Source organism: Danio rerio, chromosome 1 (assembly GCF_052040795.2).
Source record: "Danio rerio strain M-AB ecotype USA chromosome 1, GRCz13ab, whole genome shotgun sequence".
Taxonomy (NCBI): Eukaryota; Metazoa; Chordata; class Actinopteri; order Cypriniformes; family Danionidae; genus Danio; species Danio rerio.
Window position 1 is genome coordinate 19,845,001 of NC_141021.1, and position 22,720 is coordinate 19,867,720.

At 35.8% G+C, this 22,720-nt stretch overlaps 1 protein-coding gene and 1 long non-coding RNA gene across 2 annotated transcripts in view; one reads left to right on the forward strand and one right to left on the reverse strand.

Moving 5' to 3' along the window:
- The window catches only part of mtnr1aa (melatonin receptor 1A a), a 90,260-nt gene extending 83,768 nt beyond the window's left edge, over positions 1–6,492 (reverse strand). Inside the window, 1 exon segment of the mRNA NM_131393.1 lies at positions 6,080–6,492. Within this exon segment, the coding sequence (NP_571468.1) occupies positions 6,080–6,263 (184 nt within the window). The 5' untranslated portion in view covers positions 6,264–6,492.
- On the forward strand, positions 1,062–6,407 carry LOC147846786 (uncharacterized). Its single transcript, XR_015476506.1, has 3 exons — positions 1,062–3,815; positions 3,913–4,445; positions 5,496–6,407. It is a non-coding gene; the product is annotated as an uncharacterized LOC147846786 (long non-coding RNA).
- Positions 6,493–22,720: the final 16,228 nt, after the last annotated feature.

Genomic DNA, 22,720 nt, shown 5'->3' on the forward strand with positions numbered 1-22,720 from the left:
AAGATTACTTTTAATATTACAATGTTTCACAAATGTAGATTGTTTGCTTTGTTCCAAAAAAAAAAAAAAAAAAAGGATTAAGCTTGATTTGTTCCGTTTGTTGTCATAAGGCAATATTTCTAAATGGACCCACATTTTACATGTCCAAGTACACTCTCATCTCATCTGTCAAAGTGTAAACTGTTTAATTTTCCAGGGGTTTTTGCTCATATCATGATCCATCGAAATGTTTGAAAAAATGATTGAGATGTGAAAGGTCCCTTAAGTTCAACCTGTACAACCTTGTACTAAATTTCCTGAAAGGTGTTTTAAAGATGACAGTGATAACTCTTTTCATGCACTGTGATTGAGATTTTTATTTTAAAAGATACAAAGTCAAAAGTTTTACAATGTTACAAAAGATTTAGATCCTCACACAGCAAGTTTGAGCCTCGGCTGGGTCATTCGCTGCGTAAAACATGTGCTGGATAAGTTGGCAGTTCATTCCACTGTGGTGACCTCAGATTTTTAAAGGGACTAAGCCGAAAAGAAAATGAATGAATGCGTACAAAGTTATGAAAATTACATCTCACTAATTTAGCTTCATAACTTCAAAATTATGAGGTTTACTCGCAATTCTAAAACAATAATCAAAATCGCAAATTCATTCATTCATTCATTTATTTATTTTTCTTCAGCTTAGTTCTTTAATTCTTCAGGGGTCACCACAGTGGAATGCACCGCCAACTTATCCAGCATATGTTTTACACATCGGATGCCCTTCCAGCTGCAACCCATTACTGGAAAACACCCATACACACTCATTCAGACACATACACTATAGACAATTTAGCTTACCCAATTGACTTATAGCACTTTGGACTGTGGGGGAAACAGGAGCACCCAGAGAGAAAACCCACGCTAACATGGGGAGAACATACAAACTCCCCTCAGAAATGCCAACTTACCCAGCTGGGACTCGGACCAACGACCTTCTTGCTGTCGGGTGACAAAGCTAACCACTGAGCCACTGTGCCACCAAAATCCCAAATTCTTTCAATTAATTATTCATTTTCTTTTTAGCTTAATCACTTTATTAATCAGGGGTCGCCACAGCGGAATGAATCACCGACTTATCCAGCATACGTTTTATGCCACGGATGCCCTTCCAGCCACAACCCAGCACTGGGAAACAACATACAATCTTGCAGTCACACACACTCATACACTACGGCCAATTGAGTCCATCCAATTCACCTAAAGCGTATGTCTTTAGACTGTGATAGAAACCGGAGCACCCGGAGGAAACCCACGCGAACATGGGGAAAACATGTAAACTCCACACAGTGAGAAAACTCACCAAGCTGGGACTCAAACCAGTGACCATCTTGCTGTCAGGTAACAGTGCTAACCACTGAGCCACAGTGCTGCCAAATTCCCAACATCAAGTCTGAACAAATGATTTTAAAAAACACAATTATTATAATTCATTTTCATATTTTTTCACACGTTGGAAACAAGCAGAACACAATAGCACCAATTCTGTCCATCCTGAAGTAAAGCACATCTTTTTAAAGTTAGAGAAAATATCCAAAATATGAATTAGATGCTTTCCCATCAAGTTGTTAGAGTGGCTGACTGTAGTAGTATTGGTCATTTATTAACAAGCATTATACAAGGCAAACATAATGGAGACAGCGGATAGTCACATTGGTGTGATGTTCACTACATCAGAGTTTATTCAGCAAATGCATTCCCATCTACCATTATTCACATTAAAGTGTAAAACCCCCTAAATCAAACCTAAACAGTTTTTTTTTCAAAAATATTCCCACCCAACTATACCTGACTTCAGTCCACACAAAAACTTCACTCAACAGATGTAAAAGTTTGTTTTGCAAACAGCAGCACCAATTGTACAGTCTATCTCTCTGCTGTGGGTTGCGTATACAGTAAGAGCTCTCAGCGACTATACACATCCTCCTCTGACCTAAAAACAAGGCTCTGGTTGCCCGCAACACGTACAATGACTCGAGAGAGAGAGAGAGACGTCCCAGATTACGGGTGAGCACTGCAATCACACAGTCCTTCCTCCCCCCAACACTGTCATTCGTTCATCTGGCTCTAGAGGAAAGCCATATGTACAGCAGTTGTGGCATTTGCTTCGATTACTCTGATTTTGCAAGGAGAGACTTTGTGTTTGGAAGCCTCCTGCATCTCTGTGGTAATTGTTCATCTTGTGTGTGTGTGTGTGTATGTGTGTGTTTTTTCAGTGCATTTCTTCAGATGTGAGGCCAGGTGCATAGTGGCCAGAGGGGGGCCTGTGGTCAAAATCTTGTCCTGCTCGGTTTGCCTCTGGGCCGCTGGACCAAATCCAGGTGTGACTCCAACATATGAGAAGCAAGAGCCAAGAAAAGAGCCATTTGGAAAATGTGCTGTCTGACTGATCAGCAAAAATGAGAAGTGAGGTGATGTTTTTGTGTCCTTGTAAAGAGGAAAAAATGTACAAAGGCTTTACAAATTGTCTTATTTCTCCCGTACACAAAGAGCTTAAGTACACAAAATGTTTAAAGTGACCCTTTTTAGCCCACACAAATGTAAGATTTATGTGATTTAGGGTTGGAAACTAACAGGGAAACTAATAACAAATTTTATAATAGAAATGTTAGCAGAATATATTCATCATTCAACATTAAAGAAGTTTGTGGGGATTAAATTAGTGGATTAAAGGCATCTTATACAAACAATAACAATTTTTGTCATGGTGTGCGTCTTATGTTTTCATGGACTCTGTAACTTGTTTTACAAGAAAGTCTGCATCTTGATAATATCTTTTATCTTCTTGAGCAAATATCTGATCTTGTAACAGTAACCAAACACTTCCTTATAACCTGACAAATAGAGTTCTAATTCAACAACACTGTAAACAAATTAACTGAATATTGTATATGACAACTATAGTGATGTGCCTCCCATATATTAGCAAACAACACATGCCAAATAACTCAAGAACTAAAAATACATACAATAACAAATATGAGCATTTGCTTTAGAATCAATCATTTCTCTAGTTATACTTATGGACATATGGTACATTAGTGCTATAGAGTATCTATCCATGTGCATTACATTGCGTAAACATGTGTATAGGCTATTTGATTTGTTTGATTCTTGTGGATTAAAATGAAACGGAGGATTAAAATTGTCATACCAAATGAATGAAAGCACGAGCCACATGTCCCCTTGGAGAACTACAAGAGCGCAAAGGGAGCGCGTGAACTTGGCACAGCCGGCACGTGCACGCGAACAGAACAAGCGCGCGCGGATATTTGTCCCGCTTTTTCATACACTTCTCTCTCTCCCAAATGTCTCTTTAATGAGCGCCTTGGAAAAATGTCAATTTTTCACAATGTGGGTCAAAGCTCAATTGAATTGAGTCCGCTGTTTTTTCTAACGAGTTCCTCTGAGTCACGTTTTCCACCACTTATCGGCTGATTTTAAGATTTTGGACAGGTTTCCCGTCCGTGTGTTGTTTTCCCACTCTGTGATTGACAGGGCAAGAAATACAATCCCATGGCACGTCATACTGATGTGGACAGATGAATGCCAAAATAAACTGCCTTATATCCGGCAGAGAATGTCAATCAAATCCAACGAATGTGTTCATTTTCCCTAATAGAGCCAAACAGCATCTCAGCATCGGGTGCGCGCCTGAACGACCTCAAACAGTGAAACAGCAAAAGACAGGGAAGACCCAAAGCGCAACTGCTGACAGGTACACAGATATGGAGTTCCCAAAATAATTCATTTAACCCGTTCGTGCCTGAATGATTCACGTCTTCTTTAAAGAGACACTTTCGGATTAGCTACATTAAATTAAAGTGATGATTAAAGATGTTGATTAAAGACATTTTTAAACATTGCGATAATCAGAAGTATTTTATCAAGATGTGTGTTTAATCTTTCATGCTCTCTGTAATGTGCTCTTACAAGAATGTCTGCATTTTGTTGATGTTCTCTTTTCTCTTCCTAAGTAAATATCTGGTCTTTCACTTTAGCTTCCAACAACAGACAAACAATTCCTCATTACCCTACGCGACAAACTCAAGTTCAAATTCAAAGATATTATTGAACATCAAGAACTTCTGTTTATCAACCAGTATATGTTACATATGATTATTATAGTGGTGTTCCTTCCATACAGCATGTTAGCAAACAACACATGACAAATAACTCAAGAGCTTAAAATACATATGCCAGAGATTACACAGATGCAGAAAACATTTCTGCTTATTTAATGTCTAATGGAAAATGGTTCTGATAATAGGTTTTGGTGTACATTATTAATACATTTTTTAAAAGATAATCACTGTACACTTTTAAAAACAAAAGTGGTTTTCCCAGCGATGCATTTTTGGTTCACCTAAAAAAAAACTTTTGGTTGAAGTTATTTTAATATATGAAGAGTTTAGATGCAAAAAAACCTCTAAATGCCATCTGAACTTTTCTTCTAAAAATAGAATTTTTTTTATCAGGCTCTTATGTGTAGTTTCAGTAATTTCACTTTTATGGCAAAAATAAGTAATTTTCATTGCCTTTAAAGTGAAATAACTCTTAATAAACAACTGAGGCTGAAAAAAATTTTATTTTTGACTGAGATTTCAGACAACACTTAAAGGTTTTTGCATCTGAACTCTTCATATACATTAAAACACTTTTTTTTCCACACTAGAGAACATTTCATGAGATGAAATGTTTCTAAAGATGTGAAATTTTCTTCTTGGAACTATTAGTGCCTGAGCAAATATTTAATAGTTTTTAATGTCAGTAGCCAAAAACTTCCTCATAGTCCTACCTGACAAGTTCTAATTTAAACACATTATTAAATGCAAAGAAATGTTGTCTATCAACCTGTAAATATTAGATAAGAGTATCTTGAATTCAATTACTGGTCCTTAATAGCAAATGATCATTAATTTAATGTTGGCAAGAAATGTAATGTATAATCACTCGACTGATTTCTGTTCATTTCCTCAATGATTCAATAAAGATGTCTCTTGGATCACATTCTTTGGGGTTCTTTGTTTTTGACCACCTATGCCTCTGGCTTGTCACCAAAGAGAAACACTTAAAAAGTGCTAACAAATCATAAAAAAGCATTGCTAAAATTGCCAACTGTGGAAGCTGGTAGAACCAAATGGCATTTAAATTTAAAAATTTAAAATGATTCTTAATAGGTATGGTCTAAAGGGCACTTGGATTTGAAGTTTGAACGAAAAGTTTATTAGGAATCTTACTGAAATCCAATCTTGCTGTTTGCAATAGAACACCTATCCACTGTGTGTTTACTACTTGTGTATATGTTATGTTTACTGAGATCACTCATCGCATTATAATATTTGAACTCATCTATCTTACTAAGATCTCAAAGTATTATCCTAAAGTTCCACTACTGATTAATTTAAAATCATTTTAAAAAAAATTGAAATTATATGACTGAACTGGGAACTGATAAGAGTTCAAGCATCTTTGGAGTTATCTTATATTTGATGGACTCGACCAAACATGCATTGGCGTCCACACATAACAGACATACAAATCTTTACAAGGTATGTTTACAGGTTATTTATTGATTAAATATTAAGCACGTGGAGTTTATTACTTCATAATAGAATGGCACTGGAATGTGCAGTGTGGAATTACAAAAGCAACGTATCATTTGATAAGATATTGCTGCGAGTGCTGTCTGGTGAGCTTTCCATGTTCAATCTGCTGGCACTTTTACAAACAGCCGTGCGCAAAAAACACGGACACGTTTGTAGTATGTAATATAAAGTGCCATTTTGTTGCGTTTAGATCAAAATCTGTATTATAAATAGAAAAAACATACGGTGTAGAAATGTCGACGCGATTTCATGTAAACATGAAACGTGCGCGCTTGAGACTGAAGCGCGCTCTGCCACCTAAATCCTGCCTGTCAGTGTGGTCTACTCTTCAGTCTCCATGTTTCAAAACATCACCCTTAAACAGTTCGTGTTAAAATAAACATCAGGTCGAACGCGAATGCACCTGTGCCAGGCAGATCGCGCGCGCGACTCACCTGCGTTCCGAAGTTTCTTGTTTCTGTAGACGGAGAAAATCACCAGCAGGTTTCCCAAAATATCCACCACTATAGTGAATATGAGGAAACACCCGAGAGTAGTAGTGACCCAGGGCGGCCGCTGAAGTGCTTGCTCGCTAGGGTCCAGTGCAGAGCTGTTCAGAGAACTCCCATTCATAAACATTGTATATCTTCATGAAACTTTTTCTCAATCAACGAAATAAACCGTGCAGTTTAGGTGGCGCGCGTTCCTCCGGTGGGATCTCATCTCTTCGTGAGGTCTGGGTAAGTTGTGCGACCCGGACAACTTTCCTCGGTTCTCTCGTCCGGGCTTTCGTGTGTCGGGGTCTGCACTTTTATGGCTATGCGTGCACCCATCACAGTGTTGGTACATGACATCCACGGGCAACTTCAAAGCTCCTGTGAACATGTGATTAACTGAAGTGTTGTGTGTGTTGCCCCCCAGCGGTCGTCTTCGATAACGTTGCTTTCATTCAACCCGTTCCAGCTGTGAGAGCTTCTGTCGTCCCCTCATTCATTATTATTTATCCGCGCTAAGAGAATTTTTATTCACTTTTTTGTCTTTCCATTCAGGGAAATGTAAAGCACGTGCTGGTACGTGTAGAATAGATGGAGGCAACTGCAACTGTCATATTAACATGAATATAAAAAGTTTAATTGGTATTGTGTTAAAATCGTTATTGATCATTGATTTATTATTATTATATTCTTATTTATTGTCATTTTTATTAGTCATTAAATGTGACTCTGGAGCTCAAAATAAGTTTTATGTTACAAAAGTATTTTGAGCAAGAGCCAAAAATACATTGTATGGGTCAAAAAATATAGATTTTTCTTTCATGTCAAAATCATTAGACTACTATTTTAGGTAAAGATCAAGCTCCATGAAGATATTTTGTGAATTTCCTACTGTAAATATACTACTGGTCAAAAGTTTGGGGTCGTTTTTTTATGTTTTTTTTTTAAGAAAATTATTCAGTCCATCAAGGTGGCATTTATTAGATGTAAAAAATATGTTAAATACTTTATTAAATATTTATTTATATCTTATTATAAGTAGTTTTAAAATTAAATTATTAGTCCAGTCATTATTGCTTTTATTATTATTATCATTAATTATTATTATTATTATTTTAATAATAATATTAATAATAATAATGATAACAGGAAATATTAGAGTGATTTCTAAAGGATCATGTGACTGAAGACTGGAGTAATGAAGCTGAAAATTCATCATTAAAAATCACTAAAGTAAATTATTAAATTACATTATAAACTATGTTTTGAACAGTTCTTTTTAGTGTAATAACATTTCACAATGTTTCTATTTGTTCTGCATTTTTTATTAAATAAATGCAGCCTTGGTGAGCAGGAGAAGCTTATTTTAAAACATTTAAAAATTTAAATTTTTGACCGGTTGTGTTTATCAAAACACTCATATTACTAATCATTATGATTAGTAATATGCGTTTCTACTAACATCAATTAAATTTTTTTTTTGAACCCTCAGATTATCATTCATTCATTCATTCATTCATTCATTTATTTTCTCTTCGGCTTAGTTTCTTTATTAATCTGGGATGGGATCATCACAGCGGAATGAACCGCCAACTTATCCAGCATATGTTTTACGCAGTGGATGCCCTTCCAGCTGCAACCCATCACTGGGAAACATCAATACGCACTTATTTACACTCATACACTACGGACAATTTAGCTTACCCAATTCATCTATCATGTCTTTGGACTGTAGGGGAAACCGGAGCACCCAGAGGAAACCCACGGAAACACAGGGAGAACATGCAAACTCCACACAGAAATGCCAACTGACCCAGCTCGGGCTCGAACCAGCGACCGTCTTGCTGTGAGGTGATCGTGCTACCCAGTGCACCACATGTGATGCCCCAAAACACACATCAATAAAAAACTATTTTCATTATGTTATTTCCAAGAGTTGACATTTCTGCAGTTTCTGTTAAAAGAATGGCAAGATCACAACCTTTTATTTGCCCACCATATTTAATGGTATCTATTGTATCTCGTGGGTCATGGTGACATGAACTTATTTGACCTTTTTCCACCTTTAGAGGAAACATTCTGCTAGATGTACATTAGTGACATAATGGAAACGTCTGTGTGTACTTAACTAATCAAACATAACAGCGGTTGCTGACACAGGAAGATGTATTTGCTTCAGCCTATACATCATTATAAAGTTCTTTGTGTGATCCGGGCACATCTGAAAGACTCTCTCCTATCTACAATGGGCTAAGAGAATGCAGACTCCATTGTGCTGCACTCGGCACTCAGACCTGGTCATTAAGAACACTTATACTCAAATGCTATTTGTTACTTTATCTAAGCATTCAATACTACCATACCCTGTAAGTTAATTATCAAACTTAGATACCTAGACATTAATATCTCAATCTGCAACTGGGTTATGGACTTTCTGACAAACAGACTCCAGAATGTTAGATCAGGTCACATCTGCACCACTACCGTTATAACAGCCCAACACTGGTGTACCACAGGGCTGCGAGCTAAACCCCTTCCTCTACTCCCTCTTTACCCAGGACTGCAAATTCATGTGTAAATGTAACATTGTCAACTGTCAACATTGCCAAATTTACATTGTCTGTTTTTTGCACTGTCGCTTTTGTCTGTAGCCAGCACCTAAGCTTTTCACTCATCACAGCACATGTGCAGTTGCTGATGATGTGACAATAAAAGTGATTTGATTTGATTTGATTTGATTTGAACACCGTCATTTAGTTGGCAGATGATACTATGGTGATCGGTCTGGTCAGCAACAACAATGAGACAACAAAATCTATACTATAAGGAGGAGATACAACATCTGGCACTTGGACACAATAATCTGCTCCTTAACACCACGTAGACCAAGCTTTCCGTGGACTTCAGAATGGTAAGAAGAGGCTCTCATGATCCCATCCATATCAATGGGATGACCCCATTTTAGAGGCCTACCATGTCCTTCAGCCTGGCCAAGAAGGCTCACTAGCACCTTTTCTTCTTAAGACAACTAAAGAAGAACCAGTTGTCCTCAACCATCCTAGTGAGCATCTATCAATGCACTATAGAGAGCATAACCAATTGTGTCACAGTATGGTATGTGAACTGCACTGATGCTGAGCATAAGGCACTGGAGCGGGTGGTGAAAACTGCCCAGAATAGCATCACAGGGACTCATTGAGAACATGCAGAGCCATTAAGACTGTCCAGAAGAAACACTGTCTGCGTTGAGTATGCAGTTTTCCTAAGGACTCCGCTAACCTGGTGCTTCAAGTTCCCCTGGACAAGAACCAGCAGACTGAGAAATAGCTATTTTTCCCAGAGCTGTCTCCCTATTGAACACTAAGTCTTTTGCCCACCTCACACACCCCTACACTCTCATCCTAACCATTTCCCTATTCATTTTTGCACACCTAATAAAGCACATAATCATTGCACTTCACTGCACATATCCACTTGTAAATGTACATATCCACTGCACAATCATTCATTTTCCTTCGCTTAGTCCCTTATTTATCAGGGGTCACCATAGTGGAATGAACCACCAACTATTCTAGCATATGTTTTAAGCAGTGGATGCCATTCCAGCTGCAACCCAGCACTGAAAAACACCCATACACTCTTGCATTCACACAAACACTCATACACTAAGGCCAATTTTGTTTACCCAATGCACCTCTATTGCTTATCTTTGGACTGTGAGGGAAACCTGAGCACCTTGAATAAACCTACACGAATATGGGGAGAACATGCAAACTCCGCACAGAAATACCAGCTGGCCCCGCCGGGACTCAAAACAGTGACCTTCTAACTGTGAGGGGACAGTGCTAACCACTGAGCCACTGTGCCACCCACCACTTTACATATACATTTGTAAATGTATGGTATACATATCTACATATCTAGCAAATTACAACCTATATATTATGCTCATATCTATCTGCATATTCCTGATTATTAACAGCAACATGTGCAATATGTTTTTCTATTTGTGAATCTCTGAGTTAATACAACTTTTATATTTTATTCATCCATCTGTAAATGTTACCCATAGTTTTCTATAATTACACTTATAACTTGTACATAAGTATATCCTGCACTTGCTGCGACTGCACTCCTGATTAGCCCTAAACCTAGCATTTTGTTGAATTGTACTTGTTCATGTGTTATGACAACTAAGTTGAATCAATATCAGTCAATATCAATAACATTGGATCATTCTCTGGAGGTTTCTTGAATTCTTGATTTATTTTTTATTGCTATTGTTATTATTTTATTATATTATTATTATTATTAGTATTACTATTATTATTATATCATAATACCATTTTTGCTACGCTATACAAGTATATGTGGGATTTTTATCAATACTAAATTAAAAACCCCAACTGCTGTTTTTATTTTAATTGTATTGTTATTGCTGTTGTTATTTACAATTTACATAATAGACATTAAATAGTAAGATCATCAAATGACATTACATTGCACATCTTGGGTGAAAAAAAGAAAAATGAAAGTGCACACATTTTATCCAAAATGTGCCTTTGTTGGCATTTGGCAATACCATGAATGCAGTTCCATTCAAGTTACACTGAGAGGTAAATTCTGTGAAGATTTCAAAGTGAATGTCTTTTATTTTATTTGATATAAACTAGAGCTGTGTAAGTCTTAATGGGTTTAAGACATGCAATTATTCAAATGCTTAAGAATTTTTTTTTTCTGACTGAAGCATGTAAAATTACAGTACATCATTAACGTAATTTACGGCATACTGTTAGATGATCCTAATAATTGAATGCTATCACACTGAGCATTTAATCATGCATCACGCTGCGTGAAATACATTGAGCACAGAGTAAAACATGGCCACAATGTGCTGTGTGCCGCCACATGTAATGTATAGGCAAATTTTATATCTCAAAAGAATATAGCATCATCTCCTTAGTAATGTTCTGATGAATAGGGATTTTAATCAAGTCATCGTAAAAAAGTAATGGAAACATATGCTTTTTTTCTATTTAATCTATTGATATTAAGTACAACTTAATATGTTAAGTTTAAAGACACATAAAGTAGAATTTGTGAACAGTGTGCTTTGCTTTTATTTTCCTATTCCTATTGTGGTCATAGTGGGATGGACATGGTCAGCAACAATACTCAGGTGGGCTGTGGCGTTGACACAATGCTCAATTGGTACTAATGGTCCCAACGTGTGCCAAGAAAATATCCCCCACACCATTACACCACCACCATCAGCCTGAACCATTGATACAAGGCAGGATGGATCTATGCTTTCATGCTGTTGCCGCAAAATTCTGACCCTATCCAAATGTCACAGGAGAAATCGAGACTCATTAGACCAGGCAGTGTTTTTTCAATCTTCTATTGTCCAATTTTGTTGAGCCTGCATGTGTGAATTGTAGCCTCTGTTTCCTGTTCGTAGGATTGTCATCCGTGTGGTCTTCCAATGCTGTAGCCCATCCACCTTAAGGTCCAACGTGTTGTGCATTTAGACATGCTCTTCTGCATACCTCGGTAGTAACGAATTGTTATTTGAGTTACTGTTGACTTTCTATCGGCTAGAACCAGTCTGGGCATTCTCCTCTGACCTCTGGCATCAACAAGTGTCCACAGAACTGCTGCATATTTTCTCTTTTTTTTCAGACCATTCTCTGTAAACCCTAGAGATGGTTGTGTGTGAAAATCCCAGTAGATCAGCAGTTTCTGAAATACTCAGGCCAGCCCATCTGGGACCAACAAACATGCCACTCTCAAAGTCACTTAAATCACCTTTCTTCCCCATTCTTATGCTCAGTGTGAGCTGCAGCAGATCGGTTTGATAATGTCTACCTGCCTAAATGCATTGAGATGCTGCCATGTGATTGGCTTATTAGAAAGTTCCTTGAATATTACAGTGGAATGAAATAAATTTCCTAGCCATTTGGCCTTGCAAATGTTTTTTTTTTTCTTAGTAAACATTGTAACTAGAGAAGTGTAAATTTTTAAACAGGAAAATTATATTTGGTCATTCTTAATCCAGATGTTAATGGTATAAAATAAGAAAACGTTATTTTAATGTCATATTTAAGTTGAAATGAAGGGCATTAGTGGTAAAGCACTGGTACCTCACAGCAAGAAGATCATGGTTCAATGTAAAAGTTGAAATGACTTAGGTTAATTAGATTCAATTTAAAATTTAAGGCAATTTTTTTAACAAAACAATGGCCTGAAATGATTTCATACTGAACAAATATTAAAATAATAGGGTAGTGTGAGAGCAAACGAGGATCCTATAACCACACTCATACAGTCTCATCCCCTTTTGTGACTGTAACCTAAACACTTAAAACATCTCATGGAGAGCTGGCTGTCGCCTCGTCTTTAGTTCAAAAACTTCAGCTGGTGATGTCCCATCAGCACTGATCCCCCAGCAGAACTCAGATGTATCCACTGTTCAAGCAGCCTGTCTGCCTCCAGCCATTACGATGCAATTTTAATGTAGTTCTGTGCCGCTAATGGCTCTGGTCATGAAAGCAGTTAATTACTAACGCTGTCTCGCTCTCGCTCTGTCTCTCTCCCAACTGTCAGGTGGTCTGAAGGGAGACTTAACTGTGAAAGATTTTCAACTGAATAGACTATTCATTCAGTTCAAAAATACATGTTTCAGATTTGCTGAGCATGATAAGTTCCTGAGGAGGGAATGTGAAAGCGAGGGTGAAAGAGGGGTGAAATGTCAGGGCAATGTCAGTGTATTAAGATTTAACCTTCTGATGCATCTTGTTGCAAAAAAAATATGAATTAATATTTTAATGTTTCTTCTGATTGCAATATATTTGATTTATTTTCCAAAATGCTGTATTTTGAGACAGTTACACTTGTGTTTTTGTGGTTGGAATATTTGTGCCTTATTTTTTATTATCAAACTAGCTAAACAAATTGGGGAAACACTTAATTGTAATTAATATTATTATTATTATTACTATTATTATTAATTTTTTTTATTGCTTTTTCTTTGCTTTAAGGTGCAGTATGCAAGTTTGACATCCAGTGGTTGAGGTATTGCATTCCTGGGTCAAAACACGCAAGCGCAAGCGGAGGTTGCTAGATTGATGACCAACAGTAGCGAGTCTAAATACCAAAAATAATCAAGTGCACTAGTGATGTTTACGTGCAAGGAGAAGATTACAGACCTACACGTGAGGAAACTAGTGCTCGTGCGTGCTGGATCAGCAGAAATAGAGGATAACAAATAGCGTTGGAGATAACAATTAAACCATGTCCCATCCCAAGACAAAAATCCAAAAAGTCTTGCGTGAGCAGAGAAAATAGTCACCGAGCAAGCAAGCAAGATAACTAATCACGCAGGTGCGGGCGGTGGGACATATAACCCCGCGAGAGCGTACATTGAGAGTTTACAACGAGCTCACAAAGCACCCATTTTCCCACTCTAGCACTAGTTTCCTCACGTGTAGGTCTGTAGTCTTCTCTCGGTTCACTTCTCCTCGCGCGTAAACATCACCGGTGCGCTCTATTATTTGGCATGGAATTGCAGTCATAATAGTTAGCTAAATAAACCATTTGTAATTGAACTTTAGAACTGTAACTCAGTAAAAGCCAACACATATCAGTGATTCAGCATGTACATTAAATAATGTTAAAGAGGTTTATTATGTATTAATTCAATTATAAACCTTACAATTGCGTTTAAGTGCAGTAAGTGCACTATTCTGTTTGTCTGGATGGCTTTTTAAAATTTCTTTCACGTTTCGTCTGGTGCAAACAGCCAAATTGCTTATCACTGCAACTCTCGTCATGTAGTGTGTTATTAGGACATGGGGTTACAATGTAACCTGCTCATCTAATGTTTACATTCATAATATTTATATTATTTGCTAATTAATAACCACCTCTGGTGGAACTCTGAATCTGCATCTCATTTTGGAGTCTGCTACTGTCCACCGGAGGTCACATTTTGGTCACTGATGCATGCTTTGAATTGAGAACCTCTCGGACTGAATGAATGAAATACACGTTTTTCCACCAAGGCAACCCAGGGTGCTGAAATATAATTGGCTAAAGTGGCAGTGAGCAGGTTAAAAGAACCAAAAAAAAAACAAAAAAAAAAGACAGATGCTCTGGCATGTAACACACATTTTCAAAGCAGAATACGAGACTTCAGCATTGTTTTTCAGATTAACAAGAATTTTCACTTAGCATGTTTTTTTAAATATCTGCAAACATATTCTGGTATTTCTATGCTTTAGAAGAGTCAAAAACTTAAATACACCACCTTTTAAATATAACACAGAGCTTTTGTTTTGGAAGAATCCCACATGGAAACTTCACTTTGGAAATATTTTTGTCTATTGTTGACATTAACAAATTTATAAGCCATTTTCATCAATTAAGTTTTTTACTCAAATTTGGAGAAAAAAATAAATAAATTTAAGCCCTGGGTGTAATGTAAGAAAGTTAAATGTATTTTGCAAGTGATTTTAAAGTCCACCCCTCAAAAATAAAAAATTCTATAAAAAATAAAAAGAATTTAAAAAATAAATAAGAATAAAAGAAATAATAATAATTAATAATAATAAAATTCAAACAAACAGAACTAACTAATTTGGGTTCGCAATTCTTTGTCCAAGAAATAAAAGAAAAACTGGAGAAAGACTTGTAAGGGTATTGTAACATATCGTAAGGGTAAATAAATGACAACAGATTTAAATTTTTTGAGCGAACTATCCCTTTAAGAATGTATACTTTTTTAACCTCAAACCATTCTTTTAACAATTCAGTCTTACCAACTCTTTCGATATCTGATGTGTTTTTAAGTCAACGTGAAATCTGATCTGAGGAACAAGCATTTTTTTTGTGAAAGGGTTACTGGTACTTCATGATGGTTTAGATATAACATCATCCTGACATGGGCACCTTGCTTCAAACAGACAAGAGACACATTCCTATCTACACCTGGTGTTTTAATCTCATCTGTCCATTTTCTTTGAGGGTAGACTCTGTGAATGTAAGGGCTTTTTCTGATCTAACTAACAATTTGATGCAATTTGAGCATGAAAGAAAACAGGAAAGTATCATTTTTGCTACTGTTCTGCCATAAAACACCCCAAACCCTGAATGTTCTTGTAACAAATAAGACTTCAAGAGAACATTGAGCTTCTACATTTTTTGCATTCAAAATCAAATTTATGATTTCAGACAGCAAAGTTCAAATCCTGTCTAACAAGTGCACTTCAACAACATGTCCTGTAATGTTTAAGAATTAGGTCAGTAGACAGAGAGTGGGTGGCTTTTTGTTGTTGTCTGAATGCATTCATTCACATGAGAAGTGTTGTCTAAAGCAGACTTGCTCAAAATGTTTTAAAACTTTTTGAGATGTGGTGAAACTCTATAGTGAAACTGTTAATATCCTTTGTTTACGGTAGGCTACAGTTGTAGCAGACAGCAGGCATCGCTAATGCTAATGTTGCTAATGTTTCACTCTGCATTTTACCTTCTATAACTATTTGACAGTAGAGTTATGTGAAAGTGTTTAATGCTGTTTATTATTTTAATGCTAAGAGCAATAATTTGATGAGCCTAATGTTGTCAGTCTGGTTTATTTTAATCTCAAAATCACACCATGTGTGAGACAAAGACAGCACTGTGAACTCTTAAGCCTTTACCCACCTGTCACAGCCACAGGACGCCATCACCCATTTGAGACTCTATTTGTTTGTGTGTGTGTGTCTGCATGTGTGTCTGTGTGGCTCCAGGAGGAACACATGAGGGTCATAAACCGTAAGCCACATTAATAAATAATAACCTACCTTATGCTCAAAACCACGAGACAATAAAATAATCTGATCTTGTCCTCACGCCAAACTGAATTTGATATTCACATTCACATGTACAAACATCTGACCCAATGCCCGTATCGGTGATCAACTGATGTTATTGTTTTTGACCTATCTTTGACCTCTAGATTAATTTTGATTCCTTATTGAAACATTGTGAACTTTTTCATCTGCTCGTGATTGACTGGCATAAGCATAATGCACACTTAAAGCGGCACTAATGGGACAAATTAGTATATTTATGTTATGTTATACAATGTAACAACCAATGATGAAGTTATAGATTGATACTGAGGTCTGAGGATTCATCTCTCTACAGCTGTTTTCCACTGCACTTCACCTTTTGATGAGCTGTTCACTACAATAATGATGCAGGAGCGCCCTCTGCTGCATGTCCATGACGACTCGTATCCTTCATTTCCAGTGCACATGTCTGAATCGGTTTGCTGGGAAACATTTTAGATGCTTTTGAAGAAGATTTTGAAAAGTAAAAGAAGAAGAAAAAAAGCGGTTAAAGGGTTGGTTAACCCAAAAATGAAAATTAGCTGATTAAATACTCACCCTCTCGGGATAGGTGTTCTTTCAGTCAAAAAGGTAAAAACAAAGTGACAAAGTACCCACATAGCTCATGAGATCTTTTGTAGACATTCAGTGCATTTTAAGAAAAAAAGGTCTATATTTAAAACTTTATAAACAGTTTTGTAATACTTCTACCAATTGTCTGATAGGTTACAATGTTTCAACTCAATGATCATATGATGGTATATGATGATTGCTAAGCAAATTGCTATCAATGCTAAACAGCAATTTGCTTAGCAAACAAACAGTTAACGGAACTTACACAAACTGTAAATAACATTTTGAATGGATGTTTTTCGTACAAAAAATACATTGACTCGCAGGAGACAATCCCCTCCTCACCATAACGGAAGAAAATCTGTGAAGTCACAGAAATAGAAACCGTTTCTAAAATATTATTTTTGTGCCTCGCTGTCATGGATGGTACTTAGGACAATAACTCCTTTTAACATGGGAAAGATTTTTTTATCGCATGTTGCAGCGTCACGTCACATGGACACTGTTAGATGTAATCACCATTGAGATTTTTTTATTTTCTTCTAAATATCACTTAATCAGAACAAAAGTGAACAGCAGAACATTTTCTGTTGAACACTTTTGGGAATAGTTCCACAGAATCCGTCACACAAAAGCAAAACCCATGTAAAAGTGATCATTCCACAAAAACCTGCAATTGCAAGATTCAAACTGTCGAAGAACAAAAAATTTAATTTAAATAAGTCTAAAGAGTACATGCATGTTTTGTAATAATATTCAAATATAATGATTCCAGAGACACAGCCAACAATTTTGTATTGTTATTCTCGTCATTATTAGATTGTCATTAAAATGTGTTTTTTAATTGCAGATTATCTTTGGCATTTTTTTTTGTTTGACTATCTAAAACATTAAAATGTGACAAAAAAAAAAAAAACAGTAAGGGGCAAACATTTTCAACACCGCTGTGTGTGTGTGTGTGTGTGTGTGTGTGTGTGTGTGTGTGTGTGTGTGTGTGTGTGTGTGTGTGTGTGTGTGTGTGTGTGTGTGTATGTATGTGTGTGTGTGTGTGTGTGTGTATATATATATATATATATATATATATATATATATATATATATATATATATACACACACACACACACACAAATGCTGGTCATTTAATTAGAATTTCACTAATTCATTTCAAGAAGTGAAACTTGTTTAATGATTTTGATGAGAACTAATAAAAATCCCAAATTCAGTATCTCGGTAAATTAGAATATTACTTAAGACCAATACAAAATTTCAATACAAAGAATTTTTTGAAATCTTGACCATCTCAAAACTATGAACATGAAAAGTATGAGCACTCAATACTTGGGGCTTCATTTGCATGAATTACTGCAGTAATACGGCATGGCATAGCATCAGTCTGTAATACTGTTTAGGTTTTATGAGGGCCCAGGTTGCTCTGATAGTGGTCTTCAGCTATTCTTCATTGTTGGGTCTGGCATATCACATCTTTCTCTTCTCAATAGCCCATATATTTTCTATGGGGGTAAGGTCAGGTAAATTTGCTGACCAATTAAGAACAGAGATGCATGATGCTTAAACCAGGTACTGGTAGCTTTGGCACTATGTGCAGGTGCCAAGTCCTGTTGAAAGCTTGGACACACAGCTCTGTGAACAGCTAGCTTATTTTGCTATGACCTTTTGTTTATATATGACCAAAAATACAGTCAGGCTTTGTCGGCGATTATCAACTTACCATGTAAATTTAGGCTTTGATCCTTAGTTCATTCTTAGTTCAAACTAGATTCTTGTGCACTTGAAAGTGTGACATCAGCAGCCAATTACATGCCCCGAAACTATGGTTTACTTCACAGTTATGGGAATAATAAGACAAATTTGAACACAATTATGAAGTTGAAAAGAACTATCCATGAAAGAATTTGCTCTAACACTAGAAGTGAAACAAGTTATTAGTTTATATAAAAGTAAAACTAATAATATAAGCTTTACTGTACATTTCTTTTTTTCAGAAAGCCATTTATTTTTTTTTCTGTAAGAAGAAAAACTATTTCAACTTCCATTTCATGCCAACTTTAATGAAGAAATCCATGTACATCCAAAGGATTTACATACTTTTCCTGCAACTATATGAATGCCAGAGGGAGCCCTATGGTGAAAGCCAATAAATGATGTTTCCATACATCTAAGAGGATTCACAGACATTTCTTTGAAGTATTTATCATGTACAGTACATACACAAAGTTTCTGCTGGATGAGGGAAAATCAAATCATAAGAGTTTGGTCCGGTGAAGAGATTCAAACTCACATCATATACATTCTGTAAAGCATTGGTGTCAATCTCAATACCTGGAGGGCCATAGCTCTGCACAGTTGAACCCTATTTAAACTCACCCAATCAAACTATTTGAGTCTGTCATGCTTGTTTAAAACCAGTTATGAAGCAGGGTTGTATCTAAACTCTGCAAGGCTGTGGCTGTGCAAGTTTGACAGCCCTGCTGTAAAGATAGAGTTAAAGTACAGTACATCCAGAGGTTTGAAGAAAGTGAAGCAAATTATAGACCAGGTTGCAGTGTTCAAAAGACCACAGTTTATATATATATATATATATATATATATATATATATATATATATATATATATATATATATATATATATATATATATATATATATATATATATATATATATAATATGTGACCAATATTTGGCAGAAAGACAATATTTTTGGAAAGGTGAGCCTTAGGGTCCATGTTAGGTTGTGGAGAAGGGTATGGTACTGTGCAAATACGGCACCAGACCTACCACACAGATTCGATTAGTCTTTGAACCTACTGTTAACAAACAGAATCACAGAAAGCACAGAATTTTTTTTTAAAGCACCTTAAGGATGGCACCAACCCTCCTTTCTACTATGTGCAATATTCTGCAATATCAGCACTCGTGGAACCTCCTCACCCTTCTGTATTACTCCGCCCACATAGAATGACAGTAAATCAATAAACTCTCTACAGTTTGACAAAAAATGCAGCTGTTGGACAACATAATGTACTTTTGAGAGTTTTTTAGGCGAGAATGAAGTTGTTTATCCATAAGGATTTGCATTTTTTTAAATATTTAAAAATTCAAAGATTCAGCAGTCCAAAAGCCATAAGCCTATTATTGAGCAGAGCAAAGACAGTAGCATTCCACCACAAGATGGCGACAGAGGGCAAATAATACATCCTTAGGGGAGAAAAAACTCAGAGAAAAATTTCAAATTACAGCTGATCAAATCCTTTTAAAAATGGTAAGTGACACTCTGAGTAAATCTCTCTCTGTATGTTGTAATGCTGTACTTATATCATAGTAATCTGGTAGTGTTTTGCTTTGCTTTGGCAAACACTAATTAATTATTGTGATCTCCCAATTGCAACAGAGAAATACCGGGAAATCTCAGAGGTATTTCATACCGTTCAGCTATATAATCTTAAAATGTGAGCAAAATCACCTATTTTGTCATCACTTTAGACATTAAGCTAGAGAATCATTCAAAGATTAGCTCTAAAGTGACGCGTGGGAAGTAGCAATGGTTCTACTGTTCTGTCGTCACTGTTCTGACGCTACAGATGTGAGTAAATGGCGGAAGAAAGTAGTTCCTCTACTTCTGAGACTCTCTGTGTTTCATTTTCTTTTTTATATACACAATTATGCCATCAAACGGTTGTATAAACACAACATCACACGAATAGTAGTACGATGTGGCTGTATATCATCGCTTTTGGGACACTCGGCCTGCGGCCTTATGCCAACGCACACCTCCCGCCAGTGTATAGCCAGTGCAATTACAATGGTCTGTAGCAAGGGTGCCCAAACTTGATCCTGGAGGGTCAGTGTCCTGCATATTTTAGTTCCAACCCCAATTAAACATTCCTGAACCAGCTAATCAAGCTCGTTCTAGGTATACTAAACTTCCAGGCAAGTGTTGAAGGAAGTTGAAGCTAAACTTTGCAGAACACTGGCCCTCCAGGACCGAGCTTGAGCACCCCTGGTCTGTAGGCACACCCTTTTGATCATGTGTTTGTCCTACAGTCCTAGTGGAGCAAGAAAAGTATCTTATTTGAATTATGTAATAATAACTGAATCTATTTTGTGCCAAAGCCATGGAAAATTATCCACATCTGATCACCGTTTTGCTCAATTTATGAAGAGTTCTGCAAAACTGGTCCTACATAGTGATTATTTAAAAAAAAAATTTAATCCTACGGTAAACCCAAGTATTGCCTCTTTCTGTCTCTGCGCACCTCTACTGCATACACTCAAAAAATTGTTGTTGTTTTTTTGTTTTGTTTTTTTACTCGTTTAAAATAAGCTGAAACAACACAATTCTTGAGATTTCATTGGGACAACTTAATTTTTTATGTTCAAGCCACATAAATTTGTTAAAAATGTTCAGTTAACTTAATCAATTTGTGTTGGGACCACATGAATGAATTGTCCAGAACCCTGCATTTTTACAGTGTATTTCAGTGTACATTTATTTATCTCACAACATAAATAAACATCCTACGGTTGTTCATTCTAGATTTTACTTTTTAACATTAAGATTCGAGGCTAAATGCTCTGAGATAAAAATGTAAGTCTCGTTCAATAACCACAAGGGGGCGGTATAAGACCCTGAAAAAAATCAAACTAATAAATGAGAGTGGCTTTATATTGTGTATAGGCTACTGTTTGTGTGTATTTTATATATTATCAAACAAAGCCATATCTTGCATTTACATGAGCATAATTTTACACAACAACAGCCAATGTCATTGAACTGCACTTCTTTGATGCTATCCCCCCTAAATATATATATATATATAAATCATAGCTGAAGTTGTCATCCAGACAGCTTCAGTTTTATTTTATCTGTTTAATAACAAAGAGAAAATAGAAAAAATACCTATGAAAGGATTATTAATTGAATATGAACTCTGTAAGGAAAATCGAATAGAACAATATAATATAATATAATATAATATAATATAATATAATATAATATAATATAATATAATATAATATAATATAATATAATATAATATAATATAATATAATATAATATAATAGGGTGACGTGGTGGCACAGTACGTAGTGCTGTCGCCTTACAGCAAGAAGGTCGCTGGTTTGAGTCTCGGCTGGGTCAGTTGGCATTTCTGTGTGGTTTGCATGTTCTTCCTGTGTTCGCGTGGGTGCTCTGGTTTCCCCCACAACAGCTGGAAGGGCATCTGCTGCATAGAACATGTGCTGGATAAGCGACCCCAGTTTAATGAAAGGACTAATTCAAAAAGAAAACGAATGAATGAATGAATGATATAATATAATAGAATATCCCAGTGATGTGTTGCAGCTGCACAGGCATCCACTGCGTAAAACATATGCTGGATGAGTTGGCGGTTCATTCCGCTTAATAAAGAATGAATAATATAATATAATATAATATAATATAATATAATATAATATAATATAATATAATATAATATAATATAATATAATATAATATAGAAAATGTTAAGTTTTAATTTTAAGTTAAATAATTAACTTGATGTGCATTTATCTTCATTACATCCTAAAATGTTTCAGTATTTTGTTAGTTATGGTTATGGTCAGAAAGTTTTTTATATAAATTTAAATAAATACATTTTAAAATGTAATTAAATGCATAGTTAAGTGTACAAAGAAATGAAATATTTTTGTAAAATATTCATAAATAATGTTGTACAATAATTTATCATATGAAAATTGCAAAGTACAAAATGCAAATAAACAGTATAGCATTTAAAATGTGCGATTTTTATTTAACTTCATTGATTTCGATTTTTCAGTTATGCTTTATTACTTATTTATGTACAGTACAATTTACAGATGTTAATGTATATTTATTCACTCATGTATGCAGTTAGTTGGTTAGTCTTTGTTTATTTTCATTATTTAACAGCTATGGTTTTACCTATTTCTTAATGGCAGCTTTTTTTCCATCTCCTACTTGTATTTTATTTCAGTTCCATCTCAGTGGCTGAAGTTTTATTTAAAAGTGGGCACAGGATGAGATAAAATTATGACAAAACGGACACACTCTTAGGTTTAAGTCTTATGCAGAAAAAAATTTATTTGACTGATAGAACATGTGGGGTATTTGAAACAT